We start from the raw sequence: 18410 nt of genomic DNA on the forward strand, positions 1-18410 counted from the left end.
TATATGTTGTATTGTATTTTGCAACTTTCATGTAACGACTTACTGCTGCCTATCTTGGCCAGGACGCACTTGGAAAATAGATTTTCTATCTCAATGAGTCTTTCCTGGTTAAATACAAAATGACCAAAGATCGAGAAGAGGGCAACAATGTTCATCCCTTCTAAAATTGGCCGGGCCGAAGTATGCTTGCCTGGCTCCGTTTCTTGTTTTGTTTTGTGTGACATTTCTACTGATTAGGGGAATAAACCTATACTGCACAGAGGGTGACTGTCCTTGTTCTCTACAATGTGAGGCACAATCAGACAGTTTTAAAACAAGCTATGCAAGATACTTTAAAAGCTACTAACAAGAGGTTGGGGAAGAAAAAGGATTTCAACCAGCCGAACAAAAGTGGCAAAGTTATAGCCCTTTGGAAGTCTCTGTCCTCTGCTTCTACCCCTAACTCTACTCAATTCCTAAATAGGCTACCTACATGAAAACTGCTAGTCTATTAGATGTGTGGAAAGTCTCAGAAAACACTGCTTAAATTTTCTTTTCCATTATGTTTACAAGAATTCACTACTTTCTGCTTGATATCAAATGACTCCCCTACTCCTGTAATGCAAAATTACATTACATTTTAATCTGGGATCACAGCTCACATACCTTTCCTTTAAGTCTTGTGGAAATTGGGCCGAATGAGAGCTTGTGGAGGTTTAACCCTCAGCTCCTCATGGAAACAGTGTTCTGTGAATACTGGAAAGCCAAAATGACACTTTTCTTTGAAATCAATGACAACACAGACCGTCCATTTTCACTATGGCGAAACAACAAAGCAATGCAACAGCCGTGGAATTGGAAAGGCAAATAGATAAGGAGAATGCTAATCATCCAAGCATGGAGAAACACAAATAATCCCTATGATACGATTCCATCACAACAAACCGAAAAGAGAGGCAAGATCCCTTGTCAAGATAGAATCCCATGTCAATGTAATACATTTCAGAACCTTCTTTTGTCATACTTAGAATGTCATAAAAAGGGACATACCTAGGATAACTGAGGTCATACAAAGACAAAAGAGATACATGAGCCCCAATGTACAGTGGATATATAAAATCTACACACCCCTGTTAAAATGCCAGGTTGTTGTGATGTAAAAAAAAAAAATTTGACAAAGATAAATCATGTCCTTTTCCACTTAATGTGACCTATAATGATTTTCCTGACAATTTCTTTGTTGCATCTCAAAGCAAAGAGCTTCCACAGAGAGCTTCCAAAGCATCAGAGGGATCTCATTGTTGAGAACTGGATGTCCCTCCAAAATTGATGAAAAGACGACAAGAAAACTGGTCAGGGAGGCTTCCAAGAGGCCTACAGCAACATTAAAGGAACTGCAGGAATTTCTGGCAAGTACTGGCTGTGTGTTACATGTGACAACAATGTCCCGTAGAGGGGACAGCAAATTTACACTGTTATACAAGCTGTACACTCACTACTTTACATTGTAGCAAAGTGTCATTACTTCAGTGTTGTCACATGAAAAGATATAATCAAATATTAGCAAAAATGTGAGGGGTGTACATTCGGCAGCAACAATAGGACTTCCGATTTTTAGAGCTTAAGTAAATGAATGTAGAGAATCTTTCTAATAAAGAAATCTGACATATGATGTTAGTGTCGTTAATTTGCTTTTGCTCATTAGCTTTGAAGAGGGGAAGTGTTTTAAATCTGAGAGGCGAATCATGAATAGTTTTAGCGAATGGTAAATTGAGGGAGAGTACATAGGTTATTATTACGGAATGATGTTAAGTATTGTCAAATAATGTTAAGAAAGTTGCAAGGAAGAGAGACTGGTGTAATGGGATGACGTTACTGCAACAGATAAAAAAAACATGATTGTAGCATCACATAGAAAAATTACATTTTGTGAGAATTGGAGGTTTGGAGATAAGAGTTAAGAGACTGGCTACAGTATGATGATGAGGCGATGAGTTGTTCTGTGTGGCTAGTATGCTAAAGATAAAAGCAAAAACAACTCATTTCTCATTGACATTTTTTTTAATTCAACATAATACCCTATTATCTCAATGAAATGTACTGAAATGAATGTATGGGACACAAAAAGGCAATTTACTATTTTGGCCAGTAAAAAATTTTGCTTAGCTCGTGGATTCTTTCATCTACCAGTCCCCTTGGTAGGTCCCTTGGTAGGTCCCTTGGTAGGTGAGCCACAAAATTAATTTCGGACACTGAACCCGGGCTTAGTGTAATCCTCTAATCTTAAAAAAACTTTGTCGTTAACATTCTCTTAAAAACGATTAAATACATCTTATAGATTCCAGCACTATTTTTAGACAGTTAATAGAGTACTAATTTGTACTAATCTGTGAATAGCCAAATTTGCAGTACAGGCTGTGTAATGTAGTCTAACTTGCATATTTAAAATATTTCCAAAGTGATTTAAAGACCAAAAAAGGTTTCATAATTATATTTGTAGTGTTCTAACTCCGTTCTACTAGATACTCCTAAGGCAGCCACACTAACCAAAAGGTCTCATCTACATACTTTCTGTTCACTGTGTGAGATATTAATGTTGGGATTTATTTACTAGCAAATGTAACGCCATTAAAAAGTGAAATCGCAATGCTGTCCGTAGGCTCCAGGTCTTACCTTTAAAGGGCTTGTTGCGTGGCCGGCTCTTGGCTGCCCCAGGGCCTTTGGTCTTCTGAAGCAGCATGGCACCCTCCTTCACGGGTCCCGGAAGGCTGCCAGGAGCGTGGCCCCTCTCCAGCCCCTCCTCCGTCTCACTCAGATCTGACAGGTCACTGTTTGCGCTGGAGTCTGAGTCACGTTTTGATGCCTGGCCTCGCTCCTCCAGGGCAAACTTCTGGGCTTGGCCCTGTTCAAAAGGCATGGGTGCGTCCTCACCACTTCCCCCAGGGACAGCATTCCCAAACACGGGGAAGCCAGAAGTGGAGCAGGGCTGGTCATCCAGGGAACCACCCTCAGCTGAGCAGTCCTGGTCCTCAGTGGATGGGTCCTCCTTGGGCTTGGGGGTGTCTGACTGGGGCCTCTGGGTGAAGTTGGGGCTGGGTGCAGATGAGGAAGAGGAGCTGGAGGCAACATCAGCTGAAAGGGAGGCAAAGGGGGAAGACAGGATGCCCTTTGGCGGCTCCGCCATTCTGAACAGGTTGGATTTGCTCTCAAAGGCTGAACCCGGGGTCTCAGGCTGCAGAGGGGCTGGTTTGCCGCTAAACGGGCTGTGGGAGAGCTTCTCCCCGTAAGCCAAGAAGGGGTTGGAGGGCTCCTTTGAGCCCTGGAGGAACAGGTTCTGGTGGCTGTCTGTCTTGACGACAAAGCTGCCCCCCGTTCCACCGTTAGCACCAATACTGTTGCTGGCACCACCAGTAGCTCCAGTGGCAGTGGTGAGAGGGGTGCCCATTGTCCCCATGCCCATACTAGACCCTCTCATCCCCCCAGAGCTGCTGCTGAAGGAAGGAGAGTGTTTGTCCCCACCGAAAGGCTTGCTGAGCACTCCGTTGCCAGCTGCCTGGGGCTCAGACACTTGGGACTGCTCTTTGAGAGGAGATGTAGTGGAGCCAAACAGACCAGCAGATGCAGGGGCCAGTATAGTCTTTTTGAGTCCCTCTGTGGAGGCGGAGGGCTTGAAGAGACCAGGAGGCTTCTTATTCAAGCTCTCTGACCCAGCTGTGAAGTAGTTGGTGTCCTTCGACTGGCTCTGACTGGGACTCGGGTTCTGGTTAGGACCACCAGGGTTCTGGCCAGACTTCGGACTCATACACTGGAAGAATAAGTTCTGATCTTGCTTCTGCGGTTGGGCCTCGTTGCTCTTGGCACTTCCGAAGGGAAATCCGAAGGGCCTGGACGAGTCTTGGGGGGCGGAGGGGGTGCTGGAGGAACCGTTGGTCTGGGAAGTCAACGCCCCAAACACAGATGCACCAGCAGGCAGGGACTGGGGCAGCCGGAACCCAGGTGCAGCCAGGATGGGAGTCTTGGAGCCCTGAGGAGAAGCGAGAGGAGAACGTAAAGCACATTAGACCCAATTGTGGGGGTTGGTAGACATGCAATGACAGCGTTAATACAAGGGTTAGACCAAGCTGTTACCAGCTCACCTCAGTTAGGTTGGATGGTCCTATCCAGGCAGTGGGTTTGGAACTGAAGCCCAGGGGGGCAGAGAGAGCCACACCGGAGGCAGTGCCCTGCGACGGGGACAAGATGGTGACCGGGCCGGGAGAGACCAGGGCAGCAGTCTTCGGGTAGGCAGACTGGGATTGTTCCTCTCTCTCTGGCGTAGCGGGGGCTGCTGGAGGCTTGGGGGCCAGAGCCCCAGGAACCAGGCTGGGCATCTGTCCCAGAGAGGGGAAGGAGGTGTTGGAGAAGGGGGATGGAGCAGGTTTGAGGGGGGGTGGGGTGGGGGTGGCTGCGGTGGAGTCGACAGACCCCTGTCGGTCCTGTGCGGAGAGGGAGCGACCGTTCTCCTTGGGGTACCTAGGGAGAGCGTTTGTTTGATCTATCTGGGAGGAAACAGTGTTCGGGGAGGCGCGCCCGTGTGTGACCTCGGAAGAAGTGCTGCTGTTGGCAGTGCTGTTCACCCTGCCTCCATCCATTCCTCCAGCCGCTCCCTCGGCCCCCCACGTTACCATCCCCTCCACAGAAGCCTTGGCGGAGCCGCTTCCATTCTGGCCCTCCACTGATCCCTCCCCCGCCCCCTTGAAGCGCTTCAGGGTCACGTCCTCCTCGCCTTCCGAGGCAGTCCTCCGTCGGCGGCCGCTCTCGCCCTTCCCGCCGTCGCTCTCCTTCCTCCGGCGAGTGTTCTTCCCGTTCTGGAGGAGGGACCGATGTACAACCAAAATCAAGTCAACCTAAAACAGCACAAATCCATTGAACTCAAAAGCAGAATGTCTGGAATGGGACAGAATAGTTTCACCATCTTACCTCGTCTTCAGCCAGCATCACATGAATCACCCGCGGATCTACGACCTGGGTGTCCTCGCCCTACAACACATTCATAACACTTAGCTAACAACTGTTAACACATCGGGCATATCACAAGCATATAGGAGGCACATCACTTTACAGATAGAGGCCGAGGTTGTATAGTTCAAGACAAATAGCTATGTTTTTTATTTGGTTCTTTATTAGATTGTTTTGCTTTTCAACCAATCCTGTCACGTTATAAGAACATCATTGCCTACCTTATCTTTTGAACGTCTTAGTGGACATTAGAAACTACTTTATAGAAACAACACCTGGTAAATTTCTCAAAAGTCAAAGGAACATGTAGCGGGGTCACATTGTCCAGCGGCAGGTTATTTTAAAGGAACCCCTGTGAATCGGTACCTGGTCCATGGTGATCTCCATTATGTGGGAGTTTGGGTCGTGCCGAGAGACCAGGCCCAGGGCCCAGGTCTCCTCAAACTCACACTGGTACACCTGAACCCTCCTGCTCTGAATGGTGTAGGAGCCTGCGGAGACAGGACGGGACGGGGGTTAGAAACCATGTAAATACAGTACAGTAACAGACCAGCAGGGTGGCAGGACAGGAAAGGATTGAGGAGTAAAGGGCCAGGGAACAAGGAGAAAACCAGGCTGGAGAGATAAAAGAGTAGCTAAGGACAGTACTCATAGTGCCTAGTAGGAGTACATGGGTGAACAATGGAAGGGGGGGCACAGAGCCCAGGGGCAATTCAACAGACTTCCATTCATTCCAGAGACAGCAGCCTAGACTCACCCTTCCGCAGGATCTCCTGGAGCTCATAGTCGCTGTGCCAGCTGGACACGGCTGCCTGAAGACAGGGCTGCTCCAACAGCAAAGAGTGCCTCAGATCATTCTCTACCTACAGGAAGCCAACACAGACTGTCAGAGGAATAGGCACGCACATTAAATAAAACACACAAACTCACAAAGCACAATACACACGTCCACTAACCACCCACACACACAGTGTATAATACAGACATCCACTAACCACCCACACACACAGTGTATAATACAGACGTCCACTAACCACCCACACACACAGTGTATAATACAGACGTCCACTAACCACCCACACACACAGTGTATAATACACACGTCCACTAACCACCCACACACACAGTGTATAATACACACGTCCACTAACCACTCACACACACAGTGTATAATACACACGTCCACTAACCACTCACACACACAGTGTATAATACAGACGTCCACTAACCACCCACACACACAGTGTATAATACAGACGTCCACTAACCACCCACACACACAGTGTATAATACAGACGTCCACTAACCACCCACACACACAGTGTATAATACAGACGTCCACTAACCACCCACACACACAGTGTATAATACAGACGTCCACTAACCACCCACACACACAGTGTATAATACAGACGTCCACTAACCACCCACACACACAGTGTATAATACAGACGTCCACTAACCACCCACACACAGTGTATAATACACACGTCCACTAATCACCCACACACAGTGTATAATACACACGTCCACTAATCACCCACACACACACACACACACACACACACACAATAATCCACACGTCCAAACAACACCTAACACTGGGGCTTGATATTTTCCAAAGACCAATTGTTCTTCCAGAGAAAATTTCAAGAATTAAATTCCTGTTTAAACTGGAAGCGACACTTAAACCATAAATCAGACATGATCAAACTACAGTAAATGGAGATTTTTTTTTGGATTTGTTACATTTAATCAATCTGAAGCTCTTTCAATGTAACCACAATTATGTATATCATGCAGACTAGTTTAAACTCAGTCTAGAATATTCAGCCAACTATTAAAATATTCATTCATAAGCCTACATGAAGTCTATTGAACATTACAATGGCTTTAGCCTGCCTTTTAATGAAAGCGTCCTTTTCTCATTTCAGTTTGTGGCTTTACACACTATGATAACCCGCTTATCGTGGTAATTTGAGATGGAAGTATCTGATTGTCCACCTTTAACACATCTTACAGAAAGTCTGAACCAGAATCTGCATTGAGTTTCATCAGTCGTGCCCAGATCGAAAATGGTGTCATGATCAGTAAGCTTTTTAAAATTATAATTTTCAATACCATTTCCATTTCTAGTCAAGTCAAAGATCATCTCTTACAGTCCGGTAAAGTGTTTATAAAAATATACAGCATAAAGTAAAAATGTTAGCCAACTGGTTACAACAATCTGAGCCATCAGTCTACATCAAACGTTTTATAAGGAACAACCTTCTGCACTTGCCCCACTTTCTTGGGGGTGTTAGACTGCAGAATGACAAAGTAATGAATTTGGTGAATCAGCACTACAACATGTGATGTGTTGCTTGTATGTTCTGCATTACGCTTCTGTGGCACTGACACACTGGGTCTAGTTGGTTGATCGTATTAGTGCATTATTCACATGGAGTTTCAGGACAAAATAATGTGCATGCTTTGAATTCATACCGATCGGGTGTAAGTTAATACAGTCCTGGAGAAGGCTCACAGCACTGAGCATCGATTAACGATTATTCCGATGGCAGAGAGGAGGAGCGGAGATGGCAATACACATATTTAGACTTAGAATTTTCATATCTTCATTTAGATTTATCACAACGTACCTGGTCTCAACAGTTACTGCATTGGGAAAAGTATGTGAGTTTAGACAGGAAGTCTTGGGAAACCTCAGTATACCGGTTGCCCTCTTTACACCTTGCCATTCACCCACAGCCTTATCAAATGAACGCCCACCTCAAATCTCTGGAGTGAGTTCCCATCAGGGAGGAAGTCGAGGGTTCTGCTTCCAAAAAACTCCACAGGGACAAGGGAACCCAGACCCACGCGGTCCACTAGAGAACGGAACACCTAGCAGGGGAAGAAAAACATTGTTAGGACACGATACCAAAGAACAATCCCATCTGAAATAAATACTGAAGGAGAGTTGGATGTCCCTAATGATCTTATCTGACAAACATAAGAGGTGCCAGGTTGAGCAGTTGAAAAGAGCAGCGAGTTGGTGTGTGCGTACGTGTTACTCCCTCACTTGAATGTAATGTGCTACGAGGACGATTTCATTTCCACAAGCTGGGCTCCCTTCGAAGTGCAGGTGTGTCCCAGGGAAGTGGAAGAGAAGGCCCATAACCACATCAACCAGTCAAATTCAATGACCTATTCAGGCACTTCATTGTATTTTTAATCGTTGTCGATGTTTCCCCTTTAATCATTCAGTGGTGGAACCTCGGTTCAGTGGTACCAGGGCTCAAAGTTAACATTGTTTGCCACCGGGAAACTTACTGGCCCGAAAAACATTTTACTTCCAAAAGTTGTACTTAATCAGTGTTACAACATAGAACCAAATACTTTTGTTACTTAACATGATTAATCCTTAATGAAATGCACTCTGGACATATATTTTTTATTTATTTTATATGTCTTTCATAACATTTCTAATTATAAAAAAAGAATACAAAGTTTAAAAAAGCATTTGATTTTCAAACAAAACTAACTCATTCACCCCAGGGAACAAGGCGACGGCTGGTTCGTCAGTTACTAGGTATGTGGTTGTTATGACGTGCAATCAACCAACGGGCATCTGCATTTAAATCCCTGATACAACCAAGGGCCCTGAAGACGGATTGTCACCCACCCGCTTGGCTGTCATGCTGACCAGGTGCTGTTTGCTCTTGGCATGGCTGGTCAGGGATTGTTTGTGAAAGTTGTCAGCGCCTTTGTAGAAACACCCACATTGGTCCACTCTAGCCGGGAACTTATGACAGACGACAGTGCATCTGGTCCACTGACATCGAAACAGGTCAATTCTTTTTTGCACTGAAGTAAAAATGTTTGTTTGAGCTTGTTGTTATCCTTCACTGCCTTCTTCAATTGAGTGAGTCACACAAGCATTTAAATGTTTTGTTGAAAAAAAATACCAGACAGCCAGCGTCACATCACTGCTCAACTCTCGACTGGTCAACAGTGCGTGAAAAGACGTGCAAGGTAACAACTGGAGGATGTCGAGTTTATAATGCGATTATTATTTTACAATCCTGTTCGGGACAGTGACTGATAGATTGATTAGTCCGACTTTTTCCTGGCCCAGGGCCATCGTTATTGTCGAGCCCTGGGTACACACTAGGGGTGTCGCGATATACCAGTATTGACTATAACTATGATATTTTAAAAATGAATCATCTTAATAATAGACATTTGTTAATATCGTATTTACTAAGTGAAACTCAAGTTGAATTTTTCCAAAAACTCCTCTCGGTTTTCGATACCGTATTCATGTCACCTATAGACAAATGATGCATGTGCTTAAACAAAAAGGCTAGACCTAAATCAACGCGTCAGCCCCACTAGAACCCCTGGGAGAGATCCACAAAGACGCGCTCTTTTGTTACAGTTCACCGAGTTGCCTTTTAACTATCCATTAAGTGCAATGTTCCTTTTGTACACTTTTTATTTTTATTTGTACAGTTATGGTTACAGACTGTCTCCACCTCCATACATTCTTATTTTAAGAGAAAAAACACATTCAACAAAGTTGAAGATTTGACTGACAGCATTTTTTTCCTCCACATTTTCTATAGATACCGCGATAATATCGTTAACGTAAATTCTTTAGGCCACGATAATTGTGTAGTGAAAATCTGATATTGTGACAGCCCTAGTACACATCCTAGTTAGTGTCTAACATAACAGACCACTCCTGAAAGTCAGGCCTACCAGGAAACAATGCATCTAGATAGTTATCACCATGGTTTCTATTGACATCCTTGGGATAAATCTTAATTTTTTTAATTCATAAAAGACATTTATTTGCCTTCGATAGGAGAGATCATGGTCTAGTCATGTTCATAAGTCCTTTTTCCCCCCAGCCTAATGAATAATACTGACCTGCATGTTATAAGAGGTAGACAGCAGGGTTTTAGAAGAAAATTGTAGATAAATATTGCTTTTGACGAGGGGTTAAGGCTTATGAAATGCCTTGCTTCAGATCAAACTGTTAGACTAATCCACCCGAACCACACATCCTGATAGTCATTTTTAACACAATGCTAATATTTCAATAAATATGCTGTGATAACACATTAACCAATCTCCTAACACATCCAGACAGCGTACTACTCACCAAGGCAGGCCAGGCTGTCCTGTCAGGGACTCCATCAACAGTGGGGTGGTTCTGGTTGGGCTCGCTGCGGTTAGCCCAGACAATGGAGCTCTCCACCAGCACAGCTCTCACCTCCTCCCCATACACCTGAACCCAGGACCGCCGACGCCACGCACAGTCTTCGAACTCTACAAACACCTACACGAAGAGGAGACCGAATGGACAAGGGGTTAAGAGAACGGTGCCATGTCGGTTTGCCTTAACATGTTTATTGAGTTACATTGTGACAGTGGTACATTGTTAGAAACAACACTGGCCTGAGGGAAAAGCTAAGAAAAAGACATACAGGTGTATGTGACCTGTCTGTGATCAACAGAAGAACCCGGTAGAAACCAACTAATGACTCACTAACACGTACCCATCTACTAGGCACGGCCACCTCACACACTGGAAGAGCAGTCTATCATTAGAAATAGGCTAGTCAACTCAAAACCGTTCTCGCTTGGTCATTTACCTTTCGCTGTCAATAAGTAGCCTGGATCAACATTACTGATAAGAGCAGGGACAACAGTGCATCAGTCGAGGGCATGAATATGGGCTAATGCTCTACCCAAGATGTGGAGTAAGAGGAGTAAGACAGGTGTCAGCAGAAGACCATTTAATAGAAGGGACACTAGCAGCATACAAAGCCACCCGGTACAAACTGTACATCCTGGCAGATTTGTACTGCTTGGTTCCGTGAGAGAGGATAAACCACTGCTGCGATTCAAAGGACAGACATGCGTCCGCACATTGTGATCAACCCAATCACACGCCATGCAGTTGAGCGCTGAACGCAGATCGTTGGACGTCTTTCCCAAAGTTTTGTAGAAGCACAAAACAAATACACTAAGCTCATCATTATAAAATAGAAATAAATTACATTTTGCTTTGTTCCCATGTTTGTCCTCAGTTGGTGCAATCCTTTTGTTGGTTGCTGAAATCCCTACGGTTTAAATAAATTGTTGTTAAAATACACCATCATAAACCATGTTCCTCCAGTCTGGCAAAGCAAACGCTCTTGTGCCAACTGTATCTCTGCCAGGGAGGTACCGGGTACCCGTACCAGAACCGTTCGGTACAGGACCTTCGGTTGGGTATGCACTGTGGCCCGGATGAACATAAACCCATTTTAACTATGCGCGTTACGTTTTCTAGTTTAGTTTCCACCCGGAGATGGATTTTGGAGCTGTAACTTAACAACTGAAGTAGCCTAGGGCTGAATCTCAAATCGCATACTACAATTATGTACTTCCCGGATGATGGTGAAGTACGTACTTTTTAGTATAGAGTAAGCTAGTGTACCGGTATTGGGAGCGATAGAGACTTACTACGTGGTCATAACATTACGTCTCAATATTAGATCATTTGTTGCGCATTAACATCACGCCAAGTTTGAATATGTAGCTAGACACCATTAAGCATTATGTTAAACTGACTAACGTTTCTTATGAAGTTTACTTCCACCACAAGTAGCATCTATGAAACGTATGGCTTTTGCCACTGGCCGTTTTAATAGCTTACAAGCCACTCATAGTATTATCTTACTACTTGGAATATTCTTAAGAATTGAGGAATTGCTAGCAAGACTGAAGACGAACTTTACACTGCCAAAGCTATTTAATTGCATGACACAGCAACATAATTTTTTCTTTCATGCGCGAATGACATATCTAACTACCCATCAAGTGAAAAAACAAAGAGGGGTTTCCGCGATTCTATTTACTGCGCAAGGGGTTGTGGGGTACCCCAAAAAGCTATATGGTATGCAAGTATGCTGCCTCGTAAATATATAAGACGAACGCAAATGACAAGTCAAATCTTGAGGACCCTCCCGTATCCATTCGGTCTCCTGTTTAGGAAAACTTCATAAATTTAAATAAATGTTTTGTTTAGCATGTCTTTTTTCCACTGTACCAAAATCTTACCAAACCATGACTTTTGTGTAGTTTTACACACCTAATCTCTGCTGATCTGGGGTCATTTACGTTTAAGAGCAAGAGAAACAAGACAATTGTCTGTTGTTGCATTTCAGTTAAGTTTTATTACAAAGTAGGGATTTCAGACACCAAAGAAAGCCTGCAAAGAACAAACATTGGCTAAACGGGTACGCCTCACCTCTGCCAATATCAACGCAGAAAAAGTGAATAGTACTTATTTTATTTATCATGTACCTATGTTTCTTCTCTGTAGTAACATACCTCATTATTTTATTATTTTTGGGGGGGGGGGGGGGGGGCATGTTTATGCTATATTTTGATACACAGAGGTAAAATGAAGGGTTTTTCCTGTTTTTGAAGCCATGCAGACACTGATGTGCACTGGAGGCAGAGGCTTAGAAAACTGGACCACCCTAGGACATTAAATCATCAAATACAAACCTGGACAGTTGATGTTGCTGTAAAAACATAGGAATGGGTAATCAGGGGATCATTCGACAGAGTTATCATCATGGTCACAGAGCATTATAGTACCGAATAAAGTCTGTTTTAAGCTTATTTTTCAGGTTATTTAACAGGTAAGTTGATTAAGATTTGTATTTTAAAATGACCTGTGAGGGAATTTTAGAGGGGAGGAAACATTCTGTTCATCTGTCTTGCTCAGGGACAGAACAACATAGGCGGTGAGAGGATTAGAACCTGGGAGCCCAGCTCGGGTTTAGAACAAGGGAACTTTATGCCACTAGTCAGATACCCCAAATGACCCTACAAAATATTTACAATAAATGTACCTTCCTTACCATGTTCAATAAATGTTTGAGTACTGTTAAATCACGTTTTTTTGGCCTGGATCCCATATTTCTTTCAGTATTTTCCATAATACAGTTTTTATAGGGGCCTGCCAGTAGCCTATCCCGTCCCGACTTCACTGTAATTATATCCTATATTGGAAACTATCATATTGCTAGGTTAAACCCTGGAGACTGTCCCACATTAAAATACATTAATAAAATGGAGGACAGACCATTTGTGCCCATTTGAAAGGAAGCACTAAGAAAAAATAATGTTGGCTGTGTGTCTCAGCTGTTGAGGATTGACTTTTGTCTGACCCATGCACTTTGATAATTCCACTGACACTGTAGGATTTTTGGGGTCAAAAGCATTTCAATACGCACAAAGAAATGATCCAACAGCCTGTCCTGTTAAAATTTCAGCCAGTCAGCAACGCATTATCGGAATGTCAAATACAAGGCGCCAGTTCCTCAGTTTCATGAATTTAAAATTAGGATGTTCACCGAAAATCTTATGTCAATTAAAAAAAGCTATATATATTCAGTTAATGCAGACCTGTTCACTCAACGACATTTGTAGGTTTTTGAGTAGGCCTCAACTGCTAGTTTCATGTCCCACCACAGCATCTCAGTCAGGTTCAGGTATTGCCTTTCAGGCACTCTGATGTAGACTTGCTGGCGTGTCTTGGATTTGTGCTGCATGAGGTGTGCTTCAGATTCTGCATAGGTTAGGGTTGCCTAACATCCTCTTGCCCAATTCTCAGATGCAGAACAGAATCTATGCTTCCTCGAAAAGGCCGCAGGTCTTCAAAGCTTCTCTCAACCATCACACTTCCAATACCCGAAAGAACATTGGCCAAGAGACTACTCCAGAAAGAGCATTTTATGGACAAATCACTAACAAGTGGTGTTCTTTGGACAACTTGATCCCATTAAGGCAGGGGTTTCTGATCAATGAACACAACCGCGTTGGTGGCTGGTAACATTTCCATTTACACTCAGCCCTGAACAGAAACATAAGCTGATATGGATGTGCATGTCACCTAATGGAAGTAGACATTTCCATGGAAACAGTGAATGCACAACTTTTGTAATTTCATCAGTTCAGCTGTTTTAAAAATCAACTCAACATTTCAACAAGTTCAGCCAAAAAAAAAAATAATTCTTAATTTGGCTCCAGAATACCACGCGCATACAGGACTCCTTTCCTGCATCACTTGTCATCACTTGTGAAGGCTTCGAACAATGTATTAATGTGATCACTAGGCATCCAAAAGAGACCGTTTCAAGGTGCATTTGAAGGACCTATTGGAAAATACACGGGCTAAACCGTTGCGTCCGATGCTAATGTAATGCTGTGGTTTAGGTGCGAATGCAGTCCACTGATGTTATGCAAAACAAACTAATCTCATCTTCCTGTGCAATAAAGCTTGAAAAAAATGGCAGACTAATATTTATGACAATAATGTCAAAATCATGCATACTCTATGGCCACCCAGCGACAGGGACGTCAACCTCCATACTAAACTGAGATACAATTGAAGAAAATATTTATACAATATAATCTGTAAGCATTTTACATACTTTTTGTTGAATTTCCTCAAGAAAAAGAAAGGCATCCAACAACAGAGAACAAGCATAGGCACAAAGTAAGCATTTTAAGTACTACTGACCTGTGGAATGTCAAAAATGACCCCCTGCAACTGGGCAGAGATATTTAGAAGATACTGTCTCCTCTCTATTTGGCCAATGATGTATCGCCCAATGCAGGTCAGTTGTAAAACCAGTCAGAGTTTACTGATGTATGGAGTCCTTTAGACTCAATATGTATGAAGGGGATAAGGTAAGCTAGTTATAAATTGCATATTGACCATAAGGGCTCCAAACCCATATCACAGTTTGACCTTGTGGGAAACAACTTGTCATAGGGTCAAGTAAGTCTCAAATATGGCCCAAGAGACTTCATTATAACTTGAATAATCTGGATTAATTTCACAAAAAAGCATCTGTCCGTTTCTAAATATCGGGATTTAGCTATAGCTTTAATGCTGGCAAGACAGTTTTTGAGGTTTGAGCCTATCCTCAGTTATTGTAGTTATATATTGGTTTGCCTTGTCATCAAATGTAGCATCAACAAGACAGTTTTCTTTCATATTGCGAAATGCAGCATCTCCCTAAAATCTCAATGCATCTCATGCATATAGGAATACTGCAATGACTAAAGAAAGAAAAATACATGACTATGACGTGGAAGACAATGCATCCACAAATTACATCTAAACAGCGCCTAAAACCGAACATTATCTACGTTTGGTTATTTGACATAAGCAAAACTTAACAGACATTAACATATTATTAAGGCAAACTATTTTGAATCAACAGACTATACTGAAGTTGGCTAGTTAGCTTACTGGAATCAAGTTAGCAAAAAATGTTAAAGGCCTCAAATCCTCGGTCTAAATTATTGGGACCCATGCTGGCTATGTTCAGAGAAAACCGAAAAACAGCGGCACCCCATTGACTAGATCACGAGCTAACTAGGTAGGTAAAAGTAGCATAAAGCTAACGTTAGCTAGTTAACTCGGTATTCATAATACGTTGATGAAACAGTCCCAGATCAAGGCAAACAGGCCAAATATTTTCATGGCTTTCGTTTTCAGTTGCGCTAAATACTATGTAGACGGGTTATTAACCAACGTTAAGTGTCTTTATTCACATGTAAACACTGACCGTAAGCCCCGCTGCTGCTGCTGTTGTTGTTGTCGCCAATCCTCCGCTCACCTCTACCCCTGGGCTGGCCAAACCTATGACGCTGACCGCCCGAACTGTCCCCCGGAGCCAGTCACGAGTCCAGGCGGCCTGCTCCGTTTCGGGTCCAGCTGCGGACCTGCCATCATTGAGGAGCAGTAGAAGTCGCTTCCCAATCAGTTCAAGAGAGTCCCCCATATTTAGCTAGCCACCATGAATTGAAATAGCAACTTCCTTTGGTTTGGAAGGATTGTACTTAGCTAGCTACCTTGCTAGCCAGTTTATATCAGCCTAATGAGATTTTAATCTCAACTGCCGTAATTTTGCTGCATGCACAGGAGTCCCTTCTTCCGTAGAATACACCGTAATAAAAGGCGGACTAAGTCACGCCACAAATAAAAATTACCGAGATGTTATTGTCCTCAAAACCACTATCCCGCTCTATCCGCCATTGAGGCTTGTAACAATCAAACGCACTCCTCGTACAAGGCTCCACTGCGGAGACAGTGAGCGTATGAATTGCAACAGCGACCCACTCTGGCTTATCTAGGTATTACATATTACATACAACGTTTATTCTGGAATGCCAAGTGTCTGTATGATTTTTGAAGAACAGAAACACATGCGTCCTAAAATTTAAATGTTTCTTTGTGCACAACAATATTTTTGCCTGACACCACAGATATGCTGGAGACTTTAAAGAAAACAGACACAAATAACATTTAGAATCAGTAATATCCCCCTTTGTTCTACAGCCACATTGTATTTTAGATTTAGGTTACATTCTAGTGCATTTATTTTATTGTGGGGTTTAATCTGATGGAGATTATATACATTTGAAACTATGCAAATTCACTGCTCTAAATTAACAACAATATCAGCCGAAGTTACACTTGTAGGCCCTTTCTGAGCATTTCTGAGCATATATACATTTAAACACACTTCAAAACAATTAGACCAATAAATGTTTGCCTTTATTCATTAATTGCAACTTTGTCACTCAGTCACGTCATTGCCATGGACACTGCAGCCATAATGATGACCAGAATTCGAACGAGAGGCTAATGTCTTTAAACGGGGCTAATTACTATTTTGTCTAAATTACTCTAAAGCAATAAATATTAATAGTAGTTTCATGTTTTAACTGTTACTGAGATTACCTCCATCGTAGATAAATGTCTGTGTTCAATCTGAAGGAAGATGACTGTAAACAATCAATTTATTGATAATACATTTATGTTTAAGGGCATGTAATGTTGCTCGTAATGTTGCTTTTAAGAGCGTTGGCCCAGTAACAACAAGTTTGCTGGATCAAATCCTGAGCCGTATTGGATGGGAATCTGTCATGTCGCTTAAATAAGGCTCCGGGTTTGCCATCAATAATGTCAGATCCCCTTGGTTTTCCCAGGATGTGTCAGCGAGAGTGGCCTATTCAAAAACTGAAAATACTTTGGGGATTTTTATAGATCATAAAATGCCTGACGATTCTACTACAATCTTTGTGAGATCAAAGTTTGATTTTCATTTAACTGAAGTTAGCTGGGAGTTAACATGTCCCTGAGTAGATTAGTTCTAAAGGATACATTGCGTTTCTCTGTACGTAAGGCCTTGCAACCTCCAACCAAAACAACTCACGTGGGGCCCCACAAAAGCTAAAGGCATCACTGTACATCTCAGCGTGCAAGCCAATGTAAGTAAATAAGGTTGAATAAAAGGTTTGTTCAATCAAAAAAACATTTCAAGCTATATGCCCAAACGTTGACCTAACGTTGACTAACTAACTATGTTGACTGGATTTTTGTTTTAGTGCAGTGTCACTAAAGCAAACTATGTATACATTCTGGTAAAACATTCCTTTGTTATATAATTTAGTTCCCTCTTCTGTCTATGAATTATTTTCACACTTACTTACATAAAATAATCAATATTCTGGTACATTCATTTTAACCTGTATCAACCGTTAGGTGGCGCCACAACATTTAGAAATTCACAGGAGCCCAACCCAAACACTGTTCACCAGCAGCAATTGTCTGAGTTTGTAGAGGGTATTAAAAGCAAGATAATACTGCACAACTCAAAGGAAAAAAAATCAAATTACTTCATTACTAGTCCATGAAGGGAATTTACTGTTTAACTTTTTTTTTTTAAGTGCATCTGTATTTTCAGCAAGCACTATTAAGAGTAAATGCATAAGATATATAAAAAATTGGCATGTACCAAGATATGAACTGAGAGAGAGGTGGGGCTTGAAACGAGGAATATGCATTTCAATAACTTGACCTGGACTTTTTCTGACAACTTTTTATAATGTATATAAAGTAAATTTAGCTATTTTCTTGTTCTTCCTCCTTCTTGTGTAGCTTGGTCGTTCCAAGAAAATAGTGGATTTTGTTGTTTTATGATGTGCACCAATATAACTGCTTAAAATCCTGCTGTGAGAGACATTTACATTAAAACAAGATGGAAGGAGGACTGGTTCTCCCAAATGATATATCCTCCTACTGGGCTGGTACCATCCGCACAGCTTTGTACTGTCTCCACACTGGTCCAGACTCCTCTAGCTGGTTTGGAACGGAATGCAAAGGCTATCAACCCTTTTTTATGGTCGCTGTGCTCTCTACACTCATATTTTGTGGTCAATCACATCGGTCAGTCTAATGACTACTTTACATAAGTACTCTTTTAGAGAAGTTACAGTTGTGCTTCTCAAACAATAACTAATATATTATGCATTTTAAGGTGTCTACAGTCTTGAATGTTTCAGAGAATGTTCCTTGTATTTCTCAA

The 18410-nt window shown here is 42.5% G+C and overlaps 1 protein-coding gene across 5 annotated transcripts in view; it reads right to left on the minus strand.

Annotated features, from left to right (window-relative positions):
• Positions 1 to 16123, minus strand: part of kdm3b (lysine (K)-specific demethylase 3B) — a 33266-nt gene extending 17143 nt beyond the window's left edge. For 2 of the 5 annotated variants that reach the window (XM_020045962.2, XM_020045963.2), the window contains exons 1-8: positions 15606 to 16123; positions 10127 to 10303; positions 7747 to 7860; positions 5735 to 5840; positions 5344 to 5468; positions 4939 to 4998; positions 4116 to 4865; positions 2653 to 4003 (exon numbers count right to left, since the gene is read on the minus strand). In XM_020045962.2, coding sequence (XP_019901521.2) covers positions 2653 to 4003; positions 4116 to 4865; positions 4939 to 4998; positions 5344 to 5468; positions 5735 to 5840; positions 7747 to 7860; positions 10127 to 10303; positions 15606 to 15821 — 2899 coding nt within the window. In that variant the 5' untranslated portion in view covers positions 15822 to 16123. The remainder of the gene's footprint in view (positions 1 to 2652; positions 4004 to 4115; positions 4866 to 4938; positions 4999 to 5343; positions 5469 to 5734; positions 5841 to 7746; positions 7861 to 10126; positions 10304 to 15605) is intronic. The other 3 variants (XM_020045961.2, XM_020045960.2, XM_010904117.4) reach the window with 2 other exon arrangements.
• Between the last annotated feature and the right edge of the window lie 2287 nt (positions 16124 to 18410).

This window comes from Esox lucius, chromosome 4 (assembly GCF_011004845.1).
Source record: "Esox lucius isolate fEsoLuc1 chromosome 4, fEsoLuc1.pri, whole genome shotgun sequence".
Classification (NCBI taxonomy): domain Eukaryota; kingdom Metazoa; phylum Chordata; class Actinopteri; order Esociformes; family Esocidae; genus Esox; species Esox lucius.